General features: G+C 37.9%; 1 protein-coding gene across 5 annotated transcripts in view; it reads right to left on the bottom strand.

Moving 5' to 3' along the window:
- Positions 1–22,495, bottom strand: part of NAV3 (neuron navigator 3) — a 257,821-nt gene that overhangs the window by 45,200 nt on the left and 190,126 nt on the right. For 3 of the 5 annotated variants that reach the window (XM_032687747.1, XM_032687746.1, XM_032687751.1), the window contains 8 exons: positions 21,670–21,808; positions 18,195–18,471; positions 15,392–16,097; positions 13,366–13,854; positions 7,181–7,222; positions 4,682–4,842; positions 2,696–2,884; positions 229–281 (listed from right to left, as the gene is read on the bottom strand). In XM_032687747.1, coding sequence (XP_032543638.1) covers positions 229–281; positions 2,696–2,884; positions 4,682–4,842; positions 7,181–7,222; positions 13,366–13,854; positions 15,392–16,097; positions 18,195–18,471; positions 21,670–21,808 — 2,056 coding nt within the window. The remainder of the gene's footprint in view (positions 1–228; positions 282–2,695; positions 2,885–4,681; positions 4,843–7,180; positions 7,223–13,365; positions 13,855–15,391; positions 16,098–18,194; positions 18,472–21,669; positions 21,809–22,495) is intronic. The other 2 variants (XM_032687749.1, XM_032687750.1) reach the window with 2 other exon arrangements.

Raw genomic sequence — 22,495 nt, 5'->3', positions numbered from 1 at the left:
TTTCAAAATGTATACTAGGTGATTTTAAACTGTTACAAGCAATAAACAAAAAAGACGAAAATAATGTTTTCTAAAATAGCATGCAGTAATAAAAAGTTGAAAATAAACATTCCTACTTTATTGAGGTAAAATTTTAAAATTCTTCCAAATCTCAAAGTATTGAAATTGTCATGAACAATGAACAAGAACTAAGGCAGGCAGAACTTTTTTTACAATGTCAATACTCACCGTAGAGTAGAGAGAGGATGTGCTGGAGACAAGTGATAATGAGGACCCATGTACTTTAAAAAAAAAAAAAACAACATGAAATATTGATAAAAGCATAAAACTTCTCCCATGTAGCTCAATAACTAAACAAGTTTTTAAAATGAGAACCAGTTTTGTACAAAGAGCAATTATGAGTATAGAAATTTATTGATAGATTTCCCTGCATTTAGAAAGATTGTCCTATACAGATAAAACACTTTCTGTGTATAGGGAAGGAGAGTGAGCCAATGACTTTCAGTATTATTATCAGCAAACCAAGCATCCCTTTTGTTGTTTTGACAAGAAATCACTTGATAAATACAGTCTTTAGAGAAACTAGAAATTGAGCTGCTTATACATCTGTCCTAAACTGAGCAAATTATTTTAATAAGAGATGATGTTTTGGAGAACAGTTCACATTCCCTGGTGTGAGCTCCCAAGCTTTGCTCAGCACAATGCTGACTCGTGTAGTCGTGGTCCATGGGAAGGGGTTACTGTGAGACATAGGGCCATTATTTCCACTAATCATCAGTGGAATCAGTCTCAAGAGCATCGAGGGAATGTTGTAGGGCTGCAATTTAAAAAATGGAGTGCCCAGCCAGTCTGAAAATGGCAAGTGAAGACTAAAACTGAAACAAAATTGCACCTTCTGCTTCTGATGACTCTTTTGAGAAAGGCTACACCCATAGAGAATTTTGAAGAAGTTAATTTATTTCATCATCTCTTTATAATTTTGTTTCACAAGTTCTTCTGGTATTTATAATCTGTCAAGGTTTAGTAAATAAATTATTTTGCTTTAATAGTTACTTGGCATCTGTATGCCAAAAACCGACACAAGAATATTTGGATTAGCCAAATGGACTTTAAATCTAGTTTTGTAACTAGGCAAATATTTATAGAAATGCAGTACACTGACCACTGAATTCTGTGGCTGCCAATATATGTTTGGTTTTCAGACTCTGGTTTTAATCTGTCAGCTAAACTCTCATTTCGGATTTAGACACAGTGGCTCCATGCATTACCTCACTTCTTTCACTTTATCCTTCCTCAGAGCTCCTATCTTAAAATACATTTGACCTTCCAACAGCATCATTTCATGTCAATCTCTAATGACTGCAAACTGCTGAAATCTGTTTATTATCACTGCATTGACTTTCATTTACTCAGGCTGATCATGGTTATCCACTCCAGCTGGATATGAAACATAACAAATGAAAAAGCTTTCATCAAAGCCACTGCTGACCCATTACTGAAATTCTACATTTAACACCTCTTTTTCTATGCATAAATTATTTTCCTTGTTTTCTCTATTATTCTTCCACTGTTTCCTTTGGTAATTCTGTTCCTCAGCAAAGGGTCTGTATTCAGCTCTGTCCTTGAGTTATGTGATATGCTTCTGTGCAGTCAGCCATCCTTTCCATGCTGGCAACTCACAGCTTGAGTTGTCCTGTACCCTGCTGCTAGTATTATATACCCAGATGTCTGCCTCATATATCATCTAAAATACAGTAAAAGGAATCAAAAAGTAGAAGTGTTACTTGCCTGTTGTTTCATCTAGGACTTTTTTTGTCCCCTTTTATCTCATAACTATGAACTTTAGAGCTAGGGGGAGATTTTTTTATTTGCCTGTTATAAAGATCATTTATACTGTCATTGCTTAGCAGTAGACAATATTGGTGAGATAACATAGAGAGAATCTCCACAAAATTTTAATTGTCTCTTTTTTTTTTAATTAAAAGCTGTGAGAACTTTGCACTTAGGGGAATTGTAAATAATCAGATTTACCAGAAATGTTAGATAGAAGAAAATTTTACAGTGCATTTAATTAGAAGTTGTCAGGTACTCTGTGAATAAAAAAGAGCAAAACCAAAATCAAACCATAACATATTCCCCAAGTTTCAGGTGTTCCACATAGCATTAAAGAAAGCAGACCAACAGTAATAATCTGCATAAAGTAGTGAGTTCAGATTAAATGACAGAATTTAAATATAGAAATTCACATAGTGTTTGCTGTAGGAGGCTGTAGGAAATGACTACAAAAGAAAGGGCATGCTAAGTAGCATTGGTTTTGGGGGAAAAAAAAAGGAAGTACAGAAGTAGGAATAAGAAAGCATAGAAACAAAGTAGTCAAGGTATGTTCCGACATTGCAGATTTAGAAGCAAAAAGAATAAAATAATTTTTCCAAGAATGGCTTCCTTTCCTCCAAAATTTCTTATAGAGGATTTGTACATGTATCAGAAACACAGCAGTGCATATTACTTGGTGAAAGAAATACCTTCCACGTTTTAGGGTATGGAAGGCCTGAGAGTCCAACTCAGCAAAATTAATAAAAACTTCACAAAATCATTGAAGTTTTTATGTTGCAGAAGAAATATTTTAAAATTTTACTGCACTTTGGACATCTATTTTGGGAACCATTTGCTGATCCAAATAGTAATCCAGTCTTACCTTCTTCCATGCTGTCCCTGAATGAACCTGAATGACTAATTGCTCGTGGTCTCTCTTCTAAGGACGTAGCACTGCCACACAGCTGGGAGTCATCATATAAATCAAAAGAAGTGTCTTGTGCAGGGATGCTGTTTGAACGCATCATGCTGGGTCCAGGAAGGTTAAACTGTGATAGGTTGGTAGGACTCACTAGAATACAAAGCCTTATTAATGAAGCACATTTCCATTAAGTTAATTTTGGTTCTGCAAAAAACTGTAATGTAGGATAAGCATGGTTAGGTGGACTTCATGCTGTTGAGAAAATGAAAGGCTTTTATTTCTACATTTAAAGACACCACAAAAAGGTGAAGCAGATGACCTTAAAGGAGCTGGAGCTGGATGAGATTAATCCTGTAAAACACATGGTAACACTAACACTGGTGTCTGAACACACTTGTTCACTTTGTCAGCCCAAGACAGAAAATCAATGGCAGAGATTCAAAAGTTAAAAAGGAATAAGAAGTCATAAGTATTTTTCATAAGCATCTCAATTAATTAGTATCTGTATTTTATTGTTATATGCCTACATTACTGTCTACTGTTAAGACCAAGGTTTATTGGCATATGCAAGACGTTTATCCTTTGGTTTTCAGGAGCACCTACCACTATATTAGGCTAAAATTCCTGCATAGGCCAGTTGAATCTCATCCTAATAAACAGGTGTAGTCTGATCACTCATGGTTGAAATCCAGTACAGCACTGATGAACCTACTTTAAGCTTTTGTGAAGTTTGTTTGCCAGTAGGAAGGAAAGCCTGGTTATGGTTCACCTTGACCACACAAATTCAATGCCTAGAAGGAAATTTGTCTAACCAAATTCAGCCTCAGCATTTGGACTTTTATTTCAGATCATGCAAAATGTGCCTTAAGTTATAAACTACCAGAACAGCTGTGTTGTGAGAACAAATTACTCCATAGGGCTATGATAATGGAAAGAAGAAAAGGACAATGACAAAATAAATTTTAAACTCCACAATTTCATTGCTCTCTGTTGTGAGTATGAGAACTATGAACAAAAAGGAAAAGAAAAACTGATTATAAAGAGCTGTGCCTAAAACTACAGGAGGAAAATTCAAAGGAGTGCCTTGCTTAGCCAGGATCCAATTTACTTTTTAAAAGTAGCTTTGTTCAACTCCTTCTCCCATATGTAATAAAGATCAACATTTGTATGTCTGATCAAATTTCTTTTGAGTGATTGTAACCTAAAGATGCCATAAGCTGAGACAGAGTGATGGAAGTGTTAATCCTTCAAAGGTTCCTCAGTAAGGGCCTAAACCATGAAAAGCTCATTGTGAATCTAGGTATGTCAAGTGCAGCCCAAATAAGTGGTTTTCTATCAAGAATTAAAGAAAAAAAATAAAATTAAGAAAACTAAACTTGTGTTGGATTAACTCAAAACGAGATTCAGGTGAACCAAGCCTGAATCTTGACCTGTAATCAAATAAATCTGCAATGTGAATCACATGCCAAAATACTATATTGCATCCAAGGTTAGGATTTGGATTGGGCCCAGTGCAGTTATAGCCAGGTCCAGCTACTGAAACACATTGGAAAGGTCTATCGCAAAGCAAACCTCTGCGTAGGAAAAAAGAAATGTTTTCTGTTTGGGTTGACATTCACTAAAGTCACTGGAAAGAATCCTACTGACTGTGAAACTTAAAAAATGAGTAGCTTTGAACTAGAAGGTAATTCCAGCTCTACCTCAAATTTTTATCTCCTTGGACAATTCTTAGAGTATCTGTGCATTTTTTTCTGTATACAAAATAGGAGGTACCCTGGCCCACTCCATTAACAACACCGTGAGTTTCCCTTCATTAGTGAGGTACCACAATGTGGTGATGGAGATGTAAAATAAACTACCTAGTTTGGCAGACTAAGAAATATGAATGGTTGAATTGCATGATTCTATTACAGAGTGGGAGAAACAGTGAAGGGAAACAGCATTTACCCAGGTTGGAAAAGTGATATTTTCCAGTTGCAGATGAAGATATAGCTGAAGGAGAAACAAGCGGGGACTGACTCCCAGTGTCTTGCAGGCCTCCAGTTGAATGGGAGCGTAGCCATTCCTTGCCTTCCTCCTGACTTGTCTGCCGGGATGATGGCGTATACCTGAAAAACCACAGCTGACATGCTCAAGACAATGACAAAGTGATGTCTTGGAAAGAAACAGTCACGTAAATACCCTTCACCAGTTAGATAGGACAAAACCCTTGGAAAGCAGCAAGTCTAGCCAAGTGACTATTACCAGGGGTTTCAACAAGGTAAAATTTACCATCAGATTACATCAGAAAAAGTACAGGACTTGAAGCCCCTTTCCTCCTAATCCCCCTCCCCAAAAGAGCATTCCTTTTCTTTGAAGAGATATGATGATAAACATTGCAAACAGACAACTGAGCTGACAGGAAAGGACTTCAAAGCTATAGGAAGTGTACAGGTTGATGCAAAAGCTCGGAAGCTGTATGGTTAGGATGGGGAATGAACAGACTAGAAGCCAAGAAATGTGAGTAGCCACTTACAAGATGACATCTGCCACAGATCCTGTGGGCAATTGGTTAGATGACAGGAGTGAAAGAGATCAACAACTCTGAAAAAGGAATTTGCATTGGTAATGACAGCTACTCATGGTCATACACATGATGTCTGCTGCTCTGAATGCTACAGGCATTGTGTCCTGCCCCAAACTGGGGGGAGGGAAAGGGACAGGAAAAATCCACAACTAGCAGAAACAAGTTCTCTGGAAGGAAGAAGTCTGGCAATCAAATAATTCATCAGCTGCTTCCTATGGCAAACCAATAAAACAAGTGCAATGTGGCACATGGGCTAAGAGGGAGAACTGGTAACTCACTGGCTCAGCCTCTCTTCGCTAGGCTGGAAGAAGAGCAATTCTGGCAGTGGTTAAATATTAAAATGTTCAGGCAGTATGGATCTTAATAGGTTGTTTTCAACAATGTCTGCAATAGCCTGCTTTGTTCAGCACAATCTGCTGCTGATAAATGAGCACCTTTTCACCACTGTCATGAGCCTTCAGTGTTCCCCAAACAGCAGAAGAGGAGAAAGCGCTTTTGATATTCTGGCTTCAGGCTCATGAGGCACAAGTGTTTCTGCTTAGAAAGAAGATTAAATGAACATGTAAGTTCTTGTGTTGTGATTGGGGTTTTGTACAATATTTTATGGCACTAAACCATCTTGTTCTTATTAAATATTTACTTCCTTTCCCCTTTCAAAATGACACTATGATATTTGCCTGTAATTGTGGTAGAGCACAGACTTACCAAGCGGTTATCAGATTGGAAAGATGGCAAAATGAGAATTAAGGATCTGAGTTTTGGACTGCGATCTCTGCACGTTAAATCAAACTGACATTTTTTCTTGGCTAACTGATCAGGCTTACATGCCTATAAGCAGTTTTCCCATTCCATTTCACTTTCGGCTTGCAGCCACCGTTACAGTTGTACAGCCACAAACCTTGATCATCCCATTGTACCCTTGAAGAGTTGCCATTATGCCTCTTTCGTGTCTTCCACCTTTTCCATTTCTCTCCAAATCCAAAATGATTGTTTTGGGATAACAGGAGATTTGATTAAATTCTTATTAAGGAATAGCTAGTACAGAAGGGCAGAAGGTGCTTTATAGTGATAACGGTTTCGCACTATCTTAAAATTTCATAAATATTATTTATCCATGACTCAAGAGATTTACTGCATATTTCAGTGACTGGAAGGCTGCAGAGTGTCTTTGCGCATGCACATATATCCTTGCTTGCCAAATCTTTTTCTTGGATTGGGGAGATAGTCTTCCATGCCTGATGAGACCAGCCGAGTTACCTAACGATCCCCTCTTTTAACCATGGATCAGAGAAGAGGGTGGATGCATTCTGTTTTCTGTGATGAAGACAGCTCTGTTTAGTAGGGAATTAGTAGCAAAGTTGGAATCTGAGTACTGCTGGATAGGGACCAAGAAGGCTATCTGGAGTGGGATTAATTTTATACTTACAAACCTTGGATAATAAAATTAGTATTTCTTAGCCCTACCTTTACTAGATCTTAAATTCAAATTTCATTAATGTTTCCATTTAGAGTTCAAGTTCAGATCCACCACTTGTTTTTCTCAGTAATGTTTTCAATAATTAGTCCTATTAAATTGCATAAGTATCTTGTTATGTCTCTTTTAGCTCTCCAGGATTCAATGCCTTTTAAGATTCATTGCATAAGGAAATGATCCTTAAAAGTATTTACTTTTCATGACACATCTTGAAAGAAAATTTATTCATTAGGTAGACTTGGAAAGAAAAGGTCCGTTGTTAAAATCTACATTTTCTGGTTTGAATCTAAATTCCAAGAATTCTGTTGTAAACAAGATCAACAAAAGGAGAAAGAAAAGTAGAGGCAGTGTAGAAAAGGTTATAGGAAAACAAAGAAGCAGCAGTCATGCTCAAAAAAGTATATACCTTAATCCCTTTTTGGGTAGTGTATTTCTGTCAAGCTGCGTGCTGTTAAAACAAAAAAAATCCCTAAGGACATACAGTAAACAGGACTGTTCAGAATAACAAATTTTAAAGCTCTAGGTTTGTATGCATAACAGAAGGTCATTTAATGCTTTTTAATATAACTTTCATGATAAATCCCTTATTCATTGGAGGGGACAATAGGACATGGACTGCTGCACATTCATTTTTCATCTAGATGTGCTCTGGGCTGGGTCAATAGTAATTTGGAGACTGTCCAAGTCAGAAAGAAGTGCTTCTTTACCATTTCTAACCTTCCCACAGCTTCACTCTGCAATCTGTATGAGAATCATATGGTCACAGTATGAATCTTTATTTTTCACAGTTGTCTATGATAAGCCAATAGATTTCAAAAAGAAGTGAAGGTCGTGGCACCTGCTAAGGGACAGTATGGCCTTGCCAGAAGCCAAATGACAGCTCTGCATGTAGAAATATGTGCTAAAGATACAGGCTCTTGGCTATGTTGAGAGGCTCACATAGTAAGGTGATGGTGGAGACAATGAAAATTGGCACCAGAGCAACACTGTTCAATATTCATGCACACATGGTGTCAGAGCAGCTGATTACCCAAAATCCATGGCTGGAGTTTTCCTCATTTAAACCCCATGACCAGAAGGGCACCCACTAGCCTTCCTTCCAACAACTGTCATTTGGGCATTTCATCATAAAATCTTGGTAATTCAGTCTCTGACTGGTGTGGGTTGAACTAATTACCATCAAGTATTTTTCCATTAAGAATATAACTTAGTGTTACTGTATGGATTAAATGGTGAAATGACTTTAGAAAGTTTCTGTACTACATATCATAATCACAGCTCTGAGAGCAACAGTAACTTAGGATTCTTCCTACCCAAGAAAACTCTCACACCTTTATTAAAGGTGGTTTCCTATTGTTCTGGAAGTGATGGGTGTCCTACTGTTATGTAACCTTGATCCAAGCAGGTAAAACCAGTGAAAACACTGTTGGCATTAACAATCCATTAATATTAGGGCTCTAAGTAATGGAAGCAAACCACTCTTGCCAACAGAAAGTTTTATAGGCAAATTTAATAATTTAATAAGGGCCTTCTTCTGCATGTGGAGAAAGGAAATGGAAGGAGAAATTTAGCAGAATTTCAGCACAGGTATTATAGTCCATGTGAGAATAGTCCCATGTTGGACAGAGGATGTATTTTCAGCATTTTGCTCCCAACATAACTAACAGGACCAAGAATGGTTGATAAAAAGCCAGCATAAATTTGAGTGCACAATTCACTTATTTTTTGTCCCTTATAGAGAAAAATGGGGCCTTGATTTCTCTTATGTACCTTTATGCACCTCTAAATTAAAAAAAATAAACATGATCATAATAACACCAGTTTCTTCTGCTAATACTTAAAAATCCTAATGAACGATATATTTTCTAATATTACTTGAAGATATATGTATTTCAAAATAATTGATAGCGCATTATCTAAAAATAAAGGAGTCAGTACTCCTTTAAAGCAATCCACAAGCCAAAAGTTATGTCAGTCAGTTAAGCAGACTAGTAGAGACCATAGGATTTTGCAAAAAAACTTTTGAATTCAGATACTCAAATGAAATAGGGGTGAATATTCCTCAACATAAGCGTGGAGTTATTGCAGCTGCATAAAAGTGAGTGTAGCAAATACTCATACTGTGTTTTTAAAATACTAAAGCTTATGAAGATGCCCCTAGATTTCGGATAATTGTATGAAACCATTAACCATGGTTTCATGTAACTATTACTTCAGATCAAAAAGTTTTAGTATCTGAAATAATTCATCCACCAAAATTTGGGGACAATACTTCTACAGAAACTGGACTTTTGGTAAATAGAACTGAATTTACCTTAGATTTCTAAGGATGATATGATAAAAAAGTCATTCCTTTCCTAAAAGAAGAAATGCATACATGAACAAATAGTAATATAAAGTGAGGATGAGAATATCATAATATTCCTGATATTTTCCTTTGCCATTTCAATTGCAAAAGGCATTCTTGCAGGAAGGTGCATGCAGATGTAGGCTGAAGTAATCAAGCCCGCTGTATCTGGTTCTCTTTTGTTTATTTTGCACTGCTGAAACTCACTGCAACTTCTATTACAGAAAGCCTGTCAGTTCTCAGTTTCCTACCTGCCCTTGGTGTTGAGGTTACCTCAGGAAGAGGCTATAATACTTTGGGCTATATATATAACTGTTTCAGAGTTGTTTAGGGAATAAAACAAATTATTGCAAGCTAACAAACAACTAGAGAGGTCTGTGACAGTCTGGGCCAAGCTGATATGGGTCTTATAAATGAGTTTCTACAAATGGTTGAGGACATAAGAAAATCTGATACATGATGTACTGTTTCATACCTGAAAAGCACAACCATCAATTATGATGATAATTTAAAATAATTGAAAGTTTTGAAGAGCATAAGTGGATTTCAATGCACTTTCATGGCCTTCAAAATGAAACATTCTCTTAAAGCAAACCAGAAAAAGCCAGTTACGCAATCAGAAACCACTTCCACTCTTCTAATCTTAAAATGCAGCTATTACTGCTGCTGAGACCACTGTTAATTCCTATATTTCTGCATTTTTAAGCATCCCTTGCTTTGTCACTCAGACCAAGTAGAAGAAAGTCACAAATTTGCAATGCCCAACAGCAATTAAGTATTTTAAAGAACTAGTGGTGATGTGTCCACCTGGAAAATTTTACAATTAAAGCAATGATATTTCACCAATTAACTCCTGAAGATGTTTTTGTTTTAGAGAATAGGTACTGCATGTTTTATTTTAATCCTTCTAGATTTTTATAAGGTAAAATACAAGTGTCCTCCCATACAGGGAGTTATACTGCCATGACAACAGAATTAGACTTGTCTAAATAAATACTGCTAGTGCAAAACCAGCAAAAGGCCTGAGAGATGCAAAATCTGCTGAAAAGGCAAATATTTTGTTAGTATTTACTGAGCCTATTTTCTCACTATTACAATGGAAAAGAATCTCATTGAATGATACAAAATTTGGCTGCAGTAAACTTCAACACTTCACTCCAGGAGTTGTCAGGGAGCTCTGTTAATGCCATACCATGGCTCAATGGGTAGCCTGAAGACTGTCTGTGGGCAATGTAGACAAATATAGTAGAGACCTTGCAGATTTGCTGTCTCCATGGCAGGTGACTGATTTTTTTCAGGCAGTCAAGGGCTACTCTCCTTCACAGAAAACTCAGAAATTTTGTTCTCATTTTCCGGGTTCTTTCCAGCTGCATCAAGTCTTTCTTAAAACTTCATGTCCCCAAGTCTCCAAGTTAAAGCCTTAACATGAAAAAGTAGAGTGGGATAGCTACTTTCCAAGACTTATATGTGATATTTTCATTTTCAAAATGTTTTGTCTCAGCAATGGCACTATAACTCCTTAGACACTTTCTGCAAAATAGCCTCACCATTTTCCGTTTTGTAACTGTGCAAATATATCCTGCTGTGTTATATCCCTTCAGACTAACAAGCTTTTGGTCACTAACCCTCAATAAGTCTTTGCCAACCAGTCGAGCATCTTTATTTTCCCTGTTTGTTCATGAGAATGTTATTTGGAATAGGACTTAAAGCTCTACTAAGTTCAGGATTTTTATCGCATCTACTAATTCCTTTCCTGTACTCAGAAAGTCTGTTTTGATGCAAATGAATTAAATTAGTCTTATTTAAAAGACTGTTAATGACTTATCCCATGTTATCTGCCCCTTAACCCATTTTGTTTAATATCTTCTTTCCACGCAAGGTGGCCTTCCTGTAATCCCCTCGCTCTCCATGCCAGGTCTCCTCCTCACTCCATCAGCACAGACCCATTGAAAACTCTTCTTCATTTCGAATGACTGCAGGGTTATTTCAGAAGTACATAAATGAAAAGTTCATCAGGACCAATAAACTGGAGTAATCTTTAACCTTTTCATTTCCTTTTAGTATGCTTGCCATTAGTGACATTTATCTATAAAATTGCAGTTCAAATTTGCTTCAGTGAAGCAAAGCCATATTTTTTCCTATCATCTATCGTTAGCTTTCAGTTTTTCCCAGGCTTTGTCTGCTTGCTTAACATTGCTTCCTAGTTGCATCTCATTGTACACTTCAGTCTTTCTGATTTTGTCTCTACATTATATTAGTATATCTGACTACACAGACTGCTGATTCAGTCTTTTGCAAGCTCTAAAGTGACTGAAAAAAAAGAAAAGGCCTCTTTGCAGATAATATTTTATGCCATGCCATGCTATAATTAGCATTGCCAGAGGCATTTAAAATATAATCTGAGTTTACAAAGGAAAAGGGATATAATCTGTTGCTGAACTTATCTGTCTCCAATATAGCAAATTAATGCTTCTGTTGTGGAAAAAATACTTTACTACTTTTAAGTTTTAATGTATAAAAGAGTTTAGAAATAATTTAGCACTTGTAGCAGACCCTTCAGAAAAACCAAACTGCAAAAACCCTATTGAGGCTATAATTCAAGAAATGACACCATTTACTCAAGGTACATACATTCCTCTGAGGCCAGATCAACATAAAAAAAGGCTCTCTCTGGACTCAATCATAATATCCCCATATGCACAAATCTGAAACTTAAAAATATTGCCAAGGGCAAAGTATTTGGAACACTGAAATTAAGTCACCGAACAAATACATGAAGTATTAGTAGTGGAGGTTGCTCAGGAGCTTATGCCAAGGCATTAACATTTGAAATGTGATGTTTAACATCCTCTGTATAAATATATTCTTTGGCATAAATTCCTACCTGTCCACATCATTCTGTTGACCTCAGCACCCATATATGTAGCACTGATGGATTTTATAAGCTAAGTATTAATAATTGGCCTTCTAAGAAATATTGTCACATTCAGATCATGGCACACAATTCAAATTTCTATTTAAAAATTAAAGGCACAGTGCAAATTACAAATTACTCCTGTGTCAGTGTATTTTTATCTACTGTTGCCAGCATACATTATATTGGTACATATATATGTTTTATAGTGCTTATATTTATATAAACACTATAGAATTTATATTAGTGAGAGGCATGCTTATTAGCTGATATAGTAATACTTATGAATGTAATATAAGAGAATGAAATGTGTGGAAAGTTTCCATCTAGACTTTTCAAAGGGTTTTTTAGCATTATGGTTTTGACTGCAGTTTTTTTTAATGCTGGTTCTCTGAAGTGAAATCTCTATATGGAAAGCATTGGTGTTAAAAAATCTCGGGGTTTATATAAAGGGGGAAAAAGATTATTTTTTCTCTCTTGCAAAAGTCAAATAAATGTTCCAAAAAAAAAAAAAAAGGAAAAGAAAAATAAAAAATAAATAAAAAAAAATATTGGTACAACTATACAGGCTGGTTGCACCTCTTTATAATGTAACTTATATGGTAAAACATCTACATATCAAAAAGATCTTTAATAGAGCAAACAGAGGAAAACACTTTCTTGTATATCTTTGTTCCAGACACTTGGCCAGGACTGAGCATATAGTGAGGATCCCATCTTGTCAACTGTCTCCCTGCCAATGCAAGTGCGTTTCAGTAAGGATCTGTAATAATTACATGATTAGCATGTAAGAAGCAACTTGTCAGGACTGAGTGTTTTAAGGCAGGATTGGGCAGCTGAAGGCCAGGACCAATCAGCTCTGCCTGTGCTTTGAGCTAATCTCAAAGAAAAGTGGTGGGATCCCACAGCTGAAGGTTTGCTCCCACAGTTGAAGGTTTGTATCACATTGAGGGCAGTGATACATCTTTGGAGCTGCCAATTGCTGGGACAGAAGGTAGATCCAGCATGAAGGAATCATTTTGTGGCTGTTGGCTGTTTAGATTTGCCTTTAATTAGACAATTTTTCCCTTTTCTCTGGTTATTCTCCAGAACTAGGAAAACAAAAAAACTTCTCAAGATAGGAGAAGTGCTTGTAAGACCTTAAAAGGCAGTTGATTCCACATCCAATGCCTTTCAGCTTTCTTTTCTTCCTTCCTTTTTTTACAAAAAGAACTAAGCTTCGAATTAAACAGTGTCCCTTTAGCAAAACAGGTGGAGGGTTTATTTTTTTGGCTCCTGTCCTTTTGCCTCTCACTGATTTTGTGGTCACTATATCTATAGGCAAGCTCACCTTTCCGAAAGAGTAGATCTGACGCTTCCAGTCCTCATGAGCAGGCTCTGAACCTCCTGAGTGCTTGTTGTCAGTCCAGAGAGAGAGCCATGATGGCTAAGAGGAAGGTCAATAGACTCGGAACTGGTGTGAAGGCTAGTCATGGACTGGTAACTTGGTGTGTCCTTACTGCCCGCTGAAGAGCTGCTCAGGTTTGCAGCCCACACAAGACCACCTGATGTAAAAGAGTGCACTGAGGCAGGACTGGAAGCCAAGGAGTGACTTAAGCTTACAACATCTGCATTTAAGTCCGAAGGTTTACTGAAGAGGGGGCTGCTGCTACCACTTTGCCCACCTGCACTGCCCATGCTGCCTGTGCCCGAGGATGGCGATTCCAGGCTGCCTTGCCGTGCCAATGTGGTACTAGGGCTGGGCATTGCCGATGTGGGTTTCACACCTTCAGTACTGGGTGCAGAGGCAGCTTTACCACTTGCCTTGGCACCAAACAACCTAAATGTAAAACAAATAGCTTTAGAGAAACTGATAGCCACATTAAACATTCATGGCGCAACATCCTAAGAGCCAAACACATTTTTAATTACTGCTACTAAAATCATGCCTACCTAGTTGATCTACTGCAGTGCAAAATTAAAATTACTTAACCATTTCACAACAATCAGGGTTTGTTTCTTTAGATACAGCTCTCATAGACTCCTATTCAGATGTGCTCTTTGCACATAGAGACCCTCCCAGAGAGAGGTAAAATAATCACAGTTTTGTCTTAGTTCATAAACAGATTACACTTTTACCCAAATTCAGTAATTAAGCGTTCCCAAGTCATTAGCTTTTAAACCTCTCACTTCTCAAATCTGCTAAGATGATTGCGACAAACACTTGCAAAATCCTTCATAGTTTAATAAACATCGAATTATTTGTGCAAAATTTCCCTCTTGTTCTGTTGCACAGATGGTCATGCAGTCATCAGTCACGTAGTAACCACTCAGACAAAATAAACTGCACTATGGCTAGATGGGCTCAGTTTGTCTCCAAGGGCAGTAATGACAGAAGTGGATTTCACATAATTTCTTCCAGTAATTCTAGAGAAGAAAATTCTACAGTGATGATGGAAAAATAAATTGCAAATCCTCTAAACTTGAACTAAAATGTCGTGTGATGTATTAATGTATTTCTGGAAATATTTTAAGCACCTTAAAATATTAAGGCGCAGCTCATAGATAAATAGTAAATAAATACAAAACCTATCATGATGTAAAGTAAGCACGTCTAATAACAAAAGAATCCATTTTCCATATTACCAAGTCCACAACACTCAGCTGCAGATCCCCAGCAGCCTGGAGATGCTGTTTTGGTAATTAGGCACAAGAGGGCACTATTGGCTTTTTCTCCAGCAGTGCAAGTGCTCCATCCCAATTTACACTCCATCCATATTTATACTTCCAGAAATGCTACAATAGGGCATTTCCAATTGAAATTTAGCCTTGCCAATGTTTGTGACGAAAGATGTAACAAAGCTGCTAAGATAATGAAATGTTTGTAGCTGGAGCTGCCAACAATGTGAAAGTGAATCTAGATCTTTATAATTTAAAGAGCTCTTCAGTTCTCCATCCAGAATATTGCATTGCCTGTTCCAGTAATAGAATGTGCCTGAACACAGTATCCTTATTCCCTTTGGGGGTTTACCAGAGTTTTGAGAGGGAACTTCTCATGTGGCTGAACATAAAATCATAGAATATCTTGAGTTGGAAGGGACCCATAAGGATCGTTGAGCCCAACTTCTAGGCTTCGAACTGTTGTTAGGGGAATGTACCTGAAGATCAAGTAGCAGCCATTTCAGGTCTGGGAAGGTCTTTAAATCTTAAAGAAATAATTGTGTTGTATGAAAAATATTACCCTTTTCTTTTTCTGTACTTGATTCTCTGTTTGTGACAAAATATGCCCTAAAAAGGCTTTTTGCACAGTACTTTAACACATTGAAAATACCTGCTTTATATATTGCAACTTCAGGAAATCATAGAAATGTACTAACCTCCGAAATGTAGGGGAAGCAATATCTGGGTATTTGGATCCTGGCTGTCTGAGCCCTGGTGTGCCAGAGGCGCTTGCCGAAGTTGGGCTGGATTTAGGAGAACTGGACAGTGAGACACTTTCAGAATCGGACACAGCCACTTTCTCTTTTTCCTTGTCTGTCTGGTTGATGGTGACAGGGCTGGACCGCCCAGACCCAATCTTGCTTGGCTCTCGCAGTTTGGTGGCAGCAGCACCTGCAGACTTGCTACTCACATTGGAGTCGATGCTGCTGGTGCTGGAGCGGTGGCCGCCCCTGCCAGGGATCCCACTGCCACTGGATTTTGATGGGCGAGGCAAACTTCGATACTGCAGAGTTGTCTTTGAGCTCACATGCAGGATGCCATCATCCTGGTTTTGGGAGCCATCTAAGCTCGTTTTCCTCCCTGCGTTGGACTTCCCACCAATGGCTGAAGATTTGGGCATTTTTCCTAGAGTTGCTGACCCACTTGTGATGGTTGCTCCACTTGTAGTGATTATGGCAGAAGATCCCAACCCAGACTTTTTGAATCCAAATGACCCTGTAGCAGTTGATCTCCCAATGCCAGAGGGAGGCTTTTTTCCTTCATCGCCACTGCTTTTTCCTGCATCTGATGGAGAGCGCTGTATGGAGGCTCCTTTAAGGGGAATTTTCACTTTTTCTGAAGCTTTTGCATCATCGGTTTTTCCTAAATAAAAGTACATTTGAAAAGGTCACTTGTGTTTAAGCTATAATGTATCAATATCTAATTCCAACACTATATGATTAAAATTTCAAAATTAAAAAATACAGAAAACAGACCAGTTTGGCCTTCAGTCTCCCATCAGCTTTCAGTAGCATGTATGACACACTACAGGTAAGCATTAAGTATTAAAAGCTTGAAACTCCCCTGAGAACTTGCAATTTCATATATAGCTGGAGAACGTAGCTGTAGAAAATTAGCCTGAATGAACTATAAGGAATTTTATTTGACTTATTTTTTGTGTTAATAGTATTTCTATATGAAAGAAATAATACTTGAAAATAAAACATTGCATCTAATTAAAATTTCCCAAAGTATGACATTAATTATGCATGTAGAAATTACTGGTACGTATTGACTTCTTTGGTTTTCACTGATTACATTTGTTTAGCTTATGAGTAAGTTTGTTCTGTTTTTTGTTACAGAAATTATCAAGGAGAGATTACATTATCATGGTATGAATCTTCTTGATTTATAACAATATCAATTACACATGTTATATAGTCTTTGTCATATCCTTGATATCTTCTCAAGACTTTTGATTTTCTGAGAGGTTATCTTCAGTCTTGAACAGGCACATAACTATATAACATATATTTCTATGTAATGTTACTGTAACATTCAGAAAAGTTGACATAAGATGTTCTATTTTAACAGAAAGTACCCTCTTCCTATTTTACAAATAGATAAAAAATGCCATTTCACTTTTAATAACTACTCCACATAAATTTTTTAATTTACTCGTCAAGTGATTATGGAAAGTTTGGAAGTGGGTGACCTAATTTCTCTTAAGAAACTAAAATGTAACAAAGAGCAACACCTGCAAGTCAGAACTAAATCCACTCCTGTTTTTATCCAGTGCACATTTTATGCTACACATGCCATGATACAGATCAGACCTGGCAAACATACAGATCATTAGTATATGCTTTAAAAATTAAGGCCTCAATTCTGTGTTGCACAGTGGCTGCCTGTTCATCATCAGCTAAACAGATGTGGGAAACAGCCTGGCATACAGTAAACCTTTTGGTATCTCCATTTTTACTTGATATTAGAAGGGTGTAATTTCTGTATCCATATGATCACTGACCATGGCAATACTCCTCAGGGATCTTATAGACCAGAGTCTGACCAACGTTCAGCAGTTCTAAATTGCAAAGAAACAAAAGTGGTTCATGAAGGATTTGAATTTATTCTGAGGAAATCTTTGTTAGTTGCCTTTACAACTGGGGGTTGAAGCGTGATTATGTACTATTTTGTCAGGATATAACAAAGCTCCAGAAAATGTCCTACAAAGAATCCATATTTCCCTAGTAAAATGACGGATTAGCATGAGATGGCCTCTTCCACCAGCTTTGGAGTTTTTGCTTCAAAACTAAACTGCAGAAGTGGTTACTACTTCTGAAAGGCCTTCCAAAATTAAGCATCTGGCACTGAAAGCATGTAAAAAGACATGTTTTTACAACTTTTTTTCTCTCTTAACAGTGGTCTCTAGAACACCCACAGTATCTGGAATGTGGGAATTCAGTTTTAGTTCAGAAACAACTAAAAATATAATCTTGAGTATTGTCACTTGAATATTCAATCTTTTTGACTCAGTTTCTAATATTTGGCCATTTCTATGCATGTGTTCAATTATCAAAGGTAAGGTTTTCTAGAGAACAAGAACAGAGCATAGATGAATCCAAAAATACTTTTAAGTATTCCTTAATAGAAGTTGACATACACAAATGATAGAACAACAAAATGCAATCACAGTTTTTGTTGTGGATGCATTTATGTGTGATTAATAAATTATTAGTATGCAGTGCAGCAAACTAACAGTTATAGAAATGAACAATTTAGTATATTATTAAAATATTGGCTTACAGTCATTTGTGGGAGGAACTATCAATATGTTTCCAATTCCTTGTGTCTATTACAAATATATAATATCCATCAATTATTTTTAGCACACTAAAGATTCCTTACTACTTGTAGATGAATTCTAAGCATAAAGCTTTGATTTTCAGTACTGTAATCTGAACTACAGAAGTTTCCTACCTGGGGTCTTGAGTGCGCTTGTTCCTGCTTTGTGCCTGGACTGAGTTGTTCCTACTTGTGCAGTCATACCTCTTCTCCAAGATCCGGTCTGTGATATAGAGACAGATGCTTTCTGCCCCCCCTTCTCTGACTCTTCAGACAGCCCTGAGGGAAGGCCTTTCCACTTGCCACTGCTGTCTACACTGCTGTCAAAGTCTTCCTCTGGTTTCTTCAATTCTTCAGTGCTGCCCCAAGTTTCGCTGTCTGTAACTGAGCGCTTCTCTGAGTCCGTCTTCAGCTACAAAAGATTTGCATGAGAAATGGTCAGTTCCGGCATCTTCATTATTTGCTGATTTCTTAAATCACAGGAGGGGAGAAGAATAGGCATACTGATTTATTTGCAGCACGGGCCACAGAAACTTTCCTTTGAAAACATTAGCATCCTCATTCCAAAAGTTTAAAACATACCCTTTTGGGGAACACATTTCTCTTTTTTTTTTTTTTCCAAAAGATTTCATCCCTATCCTTCAGATAAATCTTAATGAAGTGAAACATAATTTACTCTAATCAACTCCGTCTGAATTTCAGAAGTGAATCACTATGCTGGGAGGTTTTACTAAAAGTTTGGATGAGGGAATTACTAAACACACTACTAAAATCACCTCAGTCTGGTTTCCTGCCTTTTCCTCTCCAAACCTTCCACTGATTGAATTAGGAATATTTCTCCAACAGCACAGAGTATGCTGTGCCACCAGTGAGCAAGGATAACATCTTCAGCTACAGCTGATGGCTATTCTACTGGTCTGTCTCCACAGAAATGAATTGTTTCCAACATGAGACTCACTCTAGCTATATCAGCTGGCAGAGCAGCAGAGAGGCTTATGTGAGTGCTACCCATGAGCAGTGTGAAGGCAACCATCTGGCTCATGCTTACTCTGAAACTCAGACCCATGTGGAAGATGCACCAATGAGGACTTAACGCTCCTGTGACACCTGCTTTCCCTGAGGCATGTCGATAAGGAAGGGAGTGCTGCAAGCAGCAGCCCAACAGACAGTGTAGAAGCTGTGAAAGTGGTTTAAATAGAAACGATGGAGACTGATCCGACCCTCTGTGTTTGACAAGACTGGCATTCTTTGTGCTGACAGGCTGTTCGGTGTGACTCTTCCTCCTGTGTTTTCCTGCAGACTCCTGACCTCAGCCTGAAGCCTTATTTGCACACTACCATCTCACCAGTCCTACTTGACTCTGCCTCTTTAACAGCAAAAACATGGTGCTGCTCTCAGGTATCACCAGCCTAAGAGAGGCTGCAAAGTGGAATCACATTCAGGGATGGACTATTTATAATCCTGTGCTGTCACAACTCTTTCACCACGGAGACCCCTCTGTGGCTGTTTCCCAGGCACTGTTGTCATAAGTAGGATTAATACAGATTAATCAGTTCCTGTTTACATATTTGTCATTTGAGGTGTGCAAAATGCAAAAGCTATCTGCATTTCCATAATTTCATATGCGCTTTGCAGAAGCCAGCACAGTTTTTGGGTAAGGATTAGTGGGAAAAAAAGGCCAAGCAAACACCTACAAAAAATATTGCAGGGTCTTCAGAAAAGAGTTTTCATTACAGTTATTGTTACAACATGTGTAACATGTAATAACATGCTCACAGAACTTTTTTGACAAATGGCTGCAAACACAATTACACATTTTTAAAGCAAACTTCATCATTTCCAAAAGATGGCAATACAATACTTTCTAAAAGCCTCTCTTCACCATTATGGTGACTAATCCTCTTTTAATAAGAAAACAGCAACAAAATATGCAATTTCTGCCTCAGGCAATAGCCAGCTCTCACTGTTCCAATCACTTAAAAATACCAAGAAAGGGATCTCTGGGTTGCATGAGCATGTCTTACACCTGGAAAACAGCTGGCAAAATGCATATTCTGTTCATCTCAGTTTCTGACTGAGATTGCCAGCTAGCATGGAGTACAGTGAGTTCTGGTTAATCTGCCTGGTAAAGGCATACCTGATAAAAGTCTGTTCCTAGTCTTCATAACATAAAGCAACTCTGGAATGAAAGTAAAATTTGAACATGTGTGGCATCCCTGTCTATCACTGAACAACCTGCAAATAGAACAGAGGCTTATAGAGCAGCTAGAACATGAGATCACTCCAAAAACCTACAAAGAGTTAAATAGTCAGCCTGAGATGTCCCAGTCCTGATGATGATGCATTGGAACAAGCAAGCCAGAACTAGCTGGCAGTCAGTGTTGATGTGAAAGGGAAGAGTCTAATCTCCAGTTAGTAACCATGGAAGACCCTGATCTTGTGGGAAAGGCAATTGTAAGGCCTGAAGAATGCTGGCATTTCTGTAAATATCTTTGCAAGACTACAACATTGCTCTGATACTTGTCCTGCTGGAGATTAAAGTAATTTTCATTCCAAAAGTAACTATATTTCCTTATTGTTTTGGGGAATGACAAATATGTATTTTTCTCCTGCTCACAAAGTCTGCTGCAATGCATGTCTACAAAACAGATCTCTGAATTGCAGACACTGGCTGGCTGCAGGAGAGTAAATGGAATCAGAAATGTCAGTCTTGTGTTCTGAATATTTGACATCAAATCACCAGAAGCAACCACTCTTCTCCTGTGCTGAGTGTTCAGTCTTGAAGTTCTCTGGTTGTAAACAGCAGATGACATAGCAAAGAATACTTTTGTGCTGGGACAAACTTTTCTGGTTTTATTTCTTTTTGGGGGGGAACCAAGTCCTGCTAGCAGCCTGTATTGTCTTTTTCATTACTTGCAATTTTGAGGGGAGCTGCAAAAAAGCACTGAGATACCTTGCACGAGATCTTTACATACACACACACACACACACACACACACGTGTATTATGTATATAGTTTGTGGCTGTATGCTACTCAGAACTTTATTTTGATACTATGCATTGTCAGCTTGCATTGAGATTTTCATTCCTGGACCTAGCTGGGGAGAAGAGAAACTCTACTTTCTGTGGGCTCCTCTGGGAGGACAGAACAGCCTATGTATTTCTTCCCTGGTATGTTTCAGCTCATAAAAGACAAAAACATATTTTAAATTGTGTTATCTGTTGAAAGAGATACTCCAAATGGGTTGATGTGAGTAGAAATCCATCCATCACAGATCCAATCATACTGTGGGGTTTTTGTGTTAGGGTACAGAAGGGCAATTCCTGAGGCTTGGATCAATGGAGGCTCCCCAGGGTGGGCAGAGCAGGGTCTCGCCAACCAGCACCTTCAGCAGTGGTGTGTGCCCTGAGAGCAGAGAATTTCAGATGTCAGCCCACAGCTCAAGGTTGGGTCAGTGGGATCCATGGGCTTCTGGGATGCAAGTGTAATAGAGGACTTTATAAAATACAAATATTTCATTTGTTTCAAAGGCATCAATAGTAAATTTTCCCTTTGTTATTCTGCGTGCTTGTGGGGTGTTGCAACAAACAGCAATGAAAAGCTACTCACCTGGGCATGAGCGTTCTTCCTTGAAGAGGCTGTTATATTGGAATAAGAGCTGACAGATGAGGTCGTATTCAAATCATCTGTGCTGAGGTTGTCAAGAGTGTCACTGAGGCCACTGCTAACTGAGCTGCTGTCATCCCAGCTGCAGAGAAAGGAGCACATCTACTTTACATACTGTGTGTCAATAGGCAGAAAGCATTTCAAAATCAATAGACATGATTACTTATTCTTCAAGAGATTTACCAGAAAGTTTTCAGTAATACTTAATGTACAATGAATGTTATTTTTCAGACTTTTAAATTAATGATTCTCTTAAAGTCAAGTGGCTGCTTGTTCAATTAATGAAAGATGCGTGTGTCTTTAAAAAAATTAACATCAGGTCTAAGTGCAAGTCATTAAAACAGGTTGTTTCATGCTTCATTGCAATCACATTCAGTACACTGGTAGGAAAATCTATTAAGCCGATCTGGTATTGTTAGCCAAAATATTATTAATAGGTTGGAAAACACCTGATTAATTTCCAGGCTACAAAAAAATAAAAGGAGTATCTCTTCTGCAGACTAACTGTCAGAAGGAAGTCAGTATTTCCAAAAGTTTTATTTTCTTGTCTTCAGTCTTTGTCCAGTGGGTGCAATGTCATCAAAATAGGAACCCATGAGAATACAGTCACTGGAGTTGACAGAGAACACATTATACATTTCTCAAGAAACACAGACTGTCAACTCTTCTGCTTTGGGAGATTGAGGCAGAAGATGCAAATGAGAGAAAGGCTACTCTTACACAAATGTCATTACCAACTTTCACAAAAGCCTTGCTTTTTTATGGAAGG

The sequence above is a fragment of the Chiroxiphia lanceolata genome, chromosome 5 (genome assembly GCF_009829145.1).
Source record: "Chiroxiphia lanceolata isolate bChiLan1 chromosome 5, bChiLan1.pri, whole genome shotgun sequence".
Lineage (NCBI taxonomy): Eukaryota > Metazoa > Chordata > Aves > Passeriformes > Pipridae > Chiroxiphia > Chiroxiphia lanceolata.
This window is presented reverse-complemented; position numbering and strand designations above follow the sequence as displayed.